Source organism: Glycine max (genome assembly GCF_000004515.6).
Source record: "Glycine max cultivar Williams 82 chromosome 10 unlocalized genomic scaffold, Glycine_max_v4.0 Gm10_scaffold_115, whole genome shotgun sequence".
In the NCBI taxonomy this organism is placed as follows: domain Eukaryota; kingdom Viridiplantae; phylum Streptophyta; class Magnoliopsida; order Fabales; family Fabaceae; genus Glycine; species Glycine max.
This window is the reverse complement of record NW_024464677.1, coordinates 39,489-48,150: the sequence shown is the minus strand read 5'-3', so window position 1 is coordinate 48,150 and position 8,662 is coordinate 39,489. Positions and strand designations below refer to the sequence as shown.

At 30.7% G+C, this 8,662-nt stretch overlaps 1 protein-coding gene across 13 annotated transcripts; it reads left to right on the top strand.

The window, feature by feature from the left end:
• The first annotated feature begins 216 nt into the window (after positions 1-216).
• Positions 217-7,904, top strand: LOC100820165 (beta-galactosidase). 13 transcript variants are annotated; one of them, XM_026124062.2, is made up of 11 exons: positions 226-301; positions 393-471; positions 1,778-1,866; positions 1,951-2,080; positions 2,463-2,566; positions 2,650-2,759; positions 4,557-4,986; positions 5,231-5,646; positions 5,786-5,915; positions 6,633-6,688; positions 7,515-7,904. In XM_026124062.2, the coding sequence occupies exons 2-7, from the start codon at positions 440-442 to the stop codon at positions 4,896-4,898; spliced, it is 807 nt and encodes a 268-aa protein (XP_025979847.1). In that variant the 5' UTR covers positions 226-301; positions 393-439; the 3' UTR covers positions 4,899-4,986; positions 5,231-5,646; positions 5,786-5,915; positions 6,633-6,688; positions 7,515-7,904. The 13 variants fall into 13 exon arrangements, with proteins under 13 accessions (XP_040869630.1, XP_025979847.1, XP_040869629.1 ...); XM_041013695.1 differs by lacking the exon at positions 226-301 and having other exon boundaries at positions 331-471; XM_041013696.1 differs by lacking the exons at positions 4,557-4,986; positions 5,231-5,646; positions 5,786-5,915; positions 6,633-6,688; positions 7,515-7,904 and adding an exon at positions 2,851-3,087 and having other exon boundaries at positions 217-301.
• Positions 7,905-8,662: the final 758 nt, after the last annotated feature.

The window sequence follows — 8,662 nt, the reverse complement described above, 5'->3', positions numbered from 1 at the left end:
ATTAATTGTTAATAAAATATTAATTAAAAAGTGGGTTTTATTATTTTGTATTTTGAGGTTATAGAAAAAATAGTGAATTAAGCGGTGAGTCTTAGCCACTTAATATGCACCTCACTTGATCTGATTTAACATTTTATTATTGACTTGGTAAGGCCACGTTTCCTTTTTAGTTTTGGATAATCCCGTTAGAATATTTTGATTTCTTTATTTGGTAGCCAATTTCAATAATTCAAAACCTCGGTAGTTGAGGGTTTAGCGGCAGCATAGAGATAGAGATAGCGCGAATTGAAACTCTCTAATGGTACTTTCAACCCCTCTCTTCTCTTTCTCTTCTTCTTTTCTTCATTCATCTCCTCTATGTCTTCCAAAGCCCCTTTTCCCTTATTTGACAGTGAGCAATTCAACCTTCCAGACCACCAGTCTCGTCGTTCGCTCCAAAATGGGTTCTTCCCCTGAGCCCATCAATTTCAGGTTTTTTTCTCTTTTTCTTCTAACAAGTTATTTGTAGAAATGCTTCCGTGCAACTAAGACGATGATAATAATAATAATAATAATTTGTTATGACTGAAATAAATAAAATTTGTTAGCAGGAAGTTGGAGACTCCGTCCATGTCTCACTGGAGACTCTCAATGAACGAAAGTAGCAAGCCACCATTTAAATGATACGACCAGTTTAGTGCAATAGCTTTTAATTTTGTGTTCGGTAACCATTTATTTTTGTTAGCTTTTTTAGGCTTTTTATGAAGAAAAATAGTTCAACAAATAGTACATATTAAAAAAAAAAAAGATGGTATACGTAAGAAACCTTTTTTTGAGTGTAGCGAATACAAAATCCACATGTTTATGTATTAGTGGACAAATATTAAATTAAAAAATAAAGAAAAACTTTAATGGAAATCAAAAGTGGTAGGCTTTATATGCAAAATTCGTGCGACGTGAGTTGACACTATTAGCTTTTGTTTGGACACTATTAGAAATCATTATTTATATAACTATTGGAATAATTGTTATCACTATTACATCGATTCTACATCAGTTATGTAGAGTATATTACATGGGTCTTCAATCATCGTCGTAATGAGCATTGTAGATTGTAACGTAGTTTATGACGATGGTTCACAACCCGTCATAGATTGTGGGGCATATTACGACAGTCGCGTCTAGAAATCCAATATAGAATGTGCCATAATCTATAACGGGTGTTTAGACTCGATCGTCGTAAAAATAAAATAAATTACATCTAATTACAAAAATGTCATCATGGTACATTCTAAAATGGTTATTAATAATCGTCTTAGAATGTGCATCCTAAAATACTACTTTTTTAATAGTGTATAGAAATACATAATTTTTAATGTTATAGATCAATACTTGCAATGGTTGGTATTGATACAACTTTGAACCTAATAGTTTTAATAGTCCTAAAATGTGGACTAAAAATTGGGTAGGCGGGTACGTCTAATATTCTTTAACTCGTGTATTTAAATTTTTAATTTTAAAATAAAAAACAATTTTATCTTTATATTTTTTATTAACAGATATTATATTTGAGCTTTTATTTTTTGGGTGAATTATTCAAGGTTCAAAAATTGGGGTGACAGAGATTCACATAGAACTGTTGAAGATGTTGCTTTTGTATTGGCTAGATTTTTCCAAATCAGAGACACATTCCAAAATTATTATATGATAAACAATTCATAGTTCAAAATATTAATCGTCATGTTCCCGATCTTAGTTAATTTTTACTAAGATGTATGTATACGATTTTTTGGTTCAGTCTCATGGTGGCACTAACTCCGATAGAAAAGGGTCCATACATTACCACATCATATGATTATGATTATGATGCTCCTTTGGATGAATATGGTAATTGAATTTATTTAAATGGTTAGAATTACATTTTTTTGTTATTGAATATAAACCTTTGATATTTTATTGTTTTATTTGCAGGTAACATTGTCCAACCAAAATGGGGTCACCTCAATGAACTTCACAGTGCTTTGAAGGCAATGGAGGAAGCTCTTACAAGTAGGAACGTAACCGAGACTGATGTAGGCAACTCTGTTAAGGTAAATGAAAGGTAGAAAGTTGAAACACACTAACAAATTTAATGGCTCGTGTTATTATTATTATTATTATTATTATTATTATTATTATTATTATTATTATTATTATTATTATTATTATTATTATTATTATTATTATTATTAAAGAGTAAAAGTTCTTATTATAACATACTTTTAAATTTAAGGCCACTATTTATGCCACAAATGGTAAAAGTAATGTCTCTGCGCACAGACTTTTTGATAAAAAAAAATGTGGCTAATGATGCTAGTGACTATCTTTGGTACATGACAAAGTAATCCTCCCTACTTAACTTATGTTTTTAATTAAATTCCTTTTGTTTCTTTGTTCTGTTGATCATACTTTTTTTTTAATTTTCTTTTTTCCTTTTATGAAAGACTTGATGTCAAGCACGATGATCCAGTTTGGGGTGAAAATGTGACTCTTAGGATTAACAATGGCAACCATGTAATTCATGCATTCGTCAATGGAGAACATATTGGTAACATTTTAGAACCATATTCTAAATCAATATTGTATCTACTATATTCGTGACAAATTTTCAATAACCTGTTTGATGAATAGATTCCCATTGGGCCACATATGGTATTCACAACGATAAATTTGACTCGAAGATTAAGTTGAAGCATGGAACGAATACTATAAGCTTGCTTAGTGTCACTGTTGGACTTCAGGTACTTTACTTGTGGGCAAAGGCTATGCATGTATATACTTTTTTTTTTTAGAGAAATCGAATCATATAAGCTCTATTTAAACTTGCTACAGACACCTATGACCTCTCTCTATCTTCTCTTCACTTACTTACTGCCTTTGCTGCAAACACTGTTAATAATGATGTCGTGTGGCTAGAAGTTATGCTATCAATCGCTGCTATACCAAGGTGAAAGTTATAAATTTCATTTGCCTTGTTATCCCTTTTGGAAATTTTATTTACCAAGGTGAAAGTTATAAATTTTATTATGCTTAAGAATCTTAATTAATTTTTCACATATTTTTCAATTGAATAATAATCTTTTGTTAATTTCATGAGATCTATAAAAGGCATGTTAACGTGGTTTGTATATATCCTCTTCTTTGGTTTGTATCTATCTTCTGTATATAATTTTATTTTAACGATTATGATGTGTTTATTACTGCTACCACCAAACCCTTGCTTAACAACGTTATCTCAATTCAATTTTTTTAACATTTTCTAATTTTTTTTAAAAAATATTCTAAGACGGTTCTATCATAGAATCATCTTAGAATGTCAACATTCTAAGACGGTTTTTTTTATAAAATCCTTAGAATCTTTAATATATTTTTTTAAAAAAGAAAAACATTCTAAGATGATTATCTGAAAAACTGTCTTAGAATGATTCTAAGATGATTCTTCAAAAAATCGTCTTAAAATCCTAAATTTATTTTATTTTTAAAAAAAAATTATATTCTAAGATGGTTTTTGAAAAACTGTCTTAGAATATGTAACTTTTCTAAGACAATTTTTTAAGAACCATTGTAGAAAGTTTTAACTTTCCACGGATGATTTAAAATCGTCTTTAAAAGTGTCATAGAACCGATGTAGAATCATCTTTTTACAGTAGTGAGTAAAGACTTAAATTTAAATCTTATATATAAAAAAATTAATTGAAAATAAATAGCTCACAATTAAGTTATAAGTTTCATCGAAGATGAATCATTAGTTAAAATAGTAGATATTTTGCAATTATGATTACAAAATAAAAACATTTTACGTATGAGAACATAGAATTTTACTATCCAATTAAGTTACGAGTTTTCACCCAATCCTAATTAAGATCTCAATTTAAAAAACCTTGTGAACAACAATTGTAGGAGATCCAAATCATCATATCTATATATTATCTATAAAAGAGAAGTGTTTGGAAAATTCTAAAATGCCCTTACCCAAGATTGTGACACCTATCCATTTTCTCGGTTTTTTGGTCATTTTGCCCCTTTATTTTTTTGCACCTTTTTTCTGTTGCCCCTGCCACGTGTCGCGTTGCATGTGGAGTTTCAAACATATGTCACTCCCTGATTGGCGGATTTCAACTCTTCATTTAATTTCACTTAATAATCGAAACTCTCCTCTCTCCCTGAATCTTCTCCACGTTACTCTCTCTTCCTCAATCTTCTCCACGTTACTCTCTATTCCTCAATCTTCTTTTTCTCCCTCTTTCTCTTTCTCAATCTTCTCCTCTTTTTCTTTTATCTTTTATCTTTCTATTTCTGAATCTTTTCCTTCACACCTTCTCTCTCCGTTTCTCTTTCTTTTCCTCCCTTGCATGCACCTCTGCCACAAGAAAATGGATTTGTGGGTGAGTGAGAGATTAGATGGGACCAAAAGGAGAAAAAAAAACACGAGAAGAGGGGTTTTGTTATACGATTTTTTCCTCTTCTACATTATTCTTCTTTCATTGTTTGGTTTTGTTTTTTGTTTTTACTACCGTTTGGTTTTTCCCCTTTGTCAGAAGGATGTTGAGAAGGCGAAGAAGCTCAGAGGCTTCATCGCTGAGAAGAGATGTGCTCCTTTAATGCTCTGTTTGGTGTGCGTTCTTTTTTATTTTTTTTTATTTAACATTAGATCACTGTTATTTACAATTGAGTTTATGGATTATCGTTTTGACGCGTTTTGGTGTGTTTCGTGTGCATATGGCACTCTGCTGGAACCTTTGACAAGGGCACAAACACCGGTGGACCCTTCCGACATCGCTATTAGGCTTTTGGAGCCACTCAAGGCGGAGTTCCCTATTTTGAGCTACGCCGATTTCTACCCAGTGATGTTTTTTTGTCTTTGGTGTTTGTGCGCTTAATGTTGTGTTTGTGTTGACGCAGTTGGCTGGCGTTGTTGCCGTTGAGATCATGGGTGGACCTGAAGTTCCATTCCACCCTGGAAGAGAGGTATAATATCGCAAGTTTTTAGTTCTCACAATTGCTCCCTGTTATTTGATTTGATTATGCCTTATTGTATATAATAATAATGATAATAATAATAATAATAATCATAATAATAATAATAATATTGGAATTGTAGTGCTTTATCCATGTATCACAAGATTCAAAGTGATCAATAATTCATCACATGATACAAAATTGGTTTTTCCTATGTCTAAGTTGGTTTTGATATTGATATTCTCTGCTGCAGTCAACCCAAATAGGAAACCAACTCAACATAACAACAATGGGAGAAGTTACATGTTTCCTTTTTCAAATACTAGCACTTTGGAGGATTAACAACAGCTATGCTCTCGACTTTGCAGTTGATAGATAAACATGCAACAGTTGTTAATGCAAATACCATTCAACTACCTGTGTATATGAACATACTTGATACTACGGAGAAATTGTTTCTTTTGGATAGGCAATAATGGTTGTTATGACTGCCATTAAGAGTATATTGTTGTCACTGCTATTTTTGTTTGTTTGTTATTTTCATGCAATTCAGGTGGGAATGGAACTTACCAAATAATTTGGTCAGAAACAAATTAAGTATGTGAGAGTATGTACCATCAATATAGTCACCAATGTGGCTTTCAATTTTTCTTCTTCTCTGTTTTCAAGGTTTGGTTTAACTTCTACATCAATTTGTAGGAACCATATATTCAATGTTTAATTATACACATGCACAGATCATACCTAAATCATATATGAATCCATTGTAATTGGTTTTACTTTGTTGTTGTTGTTATTAATTTGTCAGGTCTTGCGAGATGTGGAAAGAGTTGCAGACTAAGGTGGCTGAATTACCTAAGGCCAAACCTCAAAAGAGGAAACTACACCAAGGAAGAGGAGGAAACTATTATCAAGCTGCACCGACATCTGGGTAACAGGTGCGAAAATGTTTTACCAGCTAGAATTGTTGCTACACAAGCTTGAAAAGAGTTATGAAATTATAAATCCTATTTTTTAATTTTAAGGGAGTTTAGTGGAAATTAAATAAGAGAGAGAGAGAGGGAAATAAAAAAGTGATAAATGTAATAAACAATGTGATACAAAGTAAAGAGAGAATCAGATTGAGAAAGAAAATCAAAGTATAAATAAATTGAAAAAAAGTAAGTGCATATATATTTATAATAATTTTTAAGCTTGAAACCAACCAAATTGTTGTTAAAGAGTGAAAGCAGCAGGCTCAAATGCTCTTTCATAACTAAAACTACCAAACATTTTCATAACTAAAACTACCAAACATATTTACTTAATTATAAGAGAAAAAATAGTTGTGGTTGCCCCTTTAGAACTTCCAAAGCAAACTTATCAAGGTTTAGCAATTCTTATCTACCAAACAAATTAGCATTTTTTGTATGTTTTGGCTATTCCTTTTATTAGGTATGCAACAAAGCATAGATGTGGAGTAGTTGTTAAAGGACCAAATCTGAGTGGAAATATATCAGGAACAGAGCCATTGAAGGACAACCGCATACTTTTGAAAGCATAAGCTTTAGATTATTCCCATGAAGCAAGGAACATTGTTGTTGTTGTTAATGAGTTGTCCAAGGAAATAACCAAAAATTTGGTTTCTCATCCTGTGAATGCTAAATGTACTGCAGAAGGGAAGAACATAGGAAATGTAGTCCTTTTAAGAGGTGGTGGCATTCAAATTGAGGTGTGTTCTTTCAATTTATTTCATAATTCATACATTATCTTTCAAGCAGTTAACTGATGCTTAAAGGAAAAACCAAACTTTGATACTTCATAACCCATTTATGTATTCTACTACTTCAAAGGAAAGCACATCAAATATGTAGCAATCATTAGAAATAAAATAATATAGAATTGTATGTTTTGCAGTTTTAACTTTCCCATCCTTTTAGCATGATAGTATGTTGCTTTTTTAATTTTTAATATTGTTGACTTTCAAAAGGAGGTGACTGACATTTTGAGTTTGGCCACAGAATTGGTTTTTCTGTAACTTCAGCATTCTCTATATAGTCCCAAAGTACTTGGATAAAAATTTAAATGGCAGTTGGTCTGTCAAAAGATGATATTGAATCCAGGAAAAGTAAAATGGGCATACAAAAATTAAGCATTTCTAGACTCTTAGAATATGACACCACAACACAATATTAGAGTTAACTCTTGGATCTTTTTTTTCTTACAATGTTGCTCCTTCATTTCTCTTTCTTTTTACCCTGTTCTAGCCTTCTAGGTTATATTTATTTATAAATCTTTGGATTACTTAATTTTGATGAGACCTTATATGGTATTACAGGCAATAGGTGCATACCATTTTATGTGAGTTCGTTGCCCTGCTTGATATTGTTGGTTCTACTTCTCCAGCATAGATATGATTTATTTGTTAAGAATATAGTGGATTTAAAATTTCCAATTCAAAGTTAGTTTTCAAGTTTATGATTGGGTGAATGAAGTTGTAATTTTGAATAGGAAACTATAGAATTTAGAAGCATTATGTTGGTTGCTTTGTTATGCAGAGAATCACTGAGGACAAAACAAAGTGGTAATTACTGATAGAATGTGGGCTATGCTTCTATCTTCAACAAATCTGCCTAACTTTATGATTGCTAAGACTGTCTCTGTAGAAAAAAGGGAAGAAGAAGCAAACGGTCATGTCCCTAAGTAAGGGTATTGTTCAAATAACCATTTGGCTTAGAAAGAAGTCAACAACATTTTTCATCCTACTATATATGTACATGTTTATTGTATTCATTTTACCTTATATCTATTAGAAGCTTTGTTTGTCCTAACAATCTGGCTTTGACCTTTGTCACAATTTACCTATATGACAAAGTTTTTGTGTAGCAGTACACTAAAATATGTAGACTTACCATATATTGTTTACAACTATATTTGTTGATTGTTAACACTTTTCCACTTCGTGCATGTTAATTCTGCAAAAGTATTAGCTATAGTATGTTGTTATCTTACTGGCATTTAATTTTCACTGCTTATAAGTTTGCTTTAATCAACGTTCTACACATGAAATTTTAGTTATGTGCCAACCTTTTTTGTTTTGTTATTAGACGTTGAACAAATTTTCATGTATAGCATTGGCTGGGATGTCTACTGAGTATCTTATATATAAATTTTATTATTATTATTATTATTATTATTATTATTATTATTATTATTATTATTATTATTATTATTATTAAGTACATTATCTTTAGTACGTTCCTTGCTCATAGTGTAGCATAAAAGTATAACCTCTTGAGTTTTTTTTTAAAAGAAAAAGTATAACCTCTTGAGTTTTTTTTTTTTGAAGGAAAAGTATAACCTTAAATTTATTTAACTAATTTAGTTCACCTATTTTTAAAATGAAGCTGATTTAGTTTTGTGGTGTTTTCTATCTAGAATTCTAAATTCTAATTTTTTATTTAAAATCTTCACAAATTCAATTGATTATTGTCAATCTATTTTTCAGAATAGTTACAAATTAAAATTTAAATACAAAGCAAATTTTACCTCACTTTCAAAATGGTTTTACATCAATTTTTTTAAAAAGGCAATTTCAAGACGTCTTTGATTGTGTTTTTGTTTTTCTAATCTATTTTATACAATAATTTTAAAAATAGAGATGTTTTGATTTTTTTAGTTTTTCAGTCACCATAACATTGCATTA

Coding starts and splice junctions, on each gene's coding strand:
- LOC100820165 (XM_041013694.1), top strand. CDS start 3,981: ATGCCCTTACCCAAGATTGTGACACCTATCCATTTTCTCGGTTTTTTG.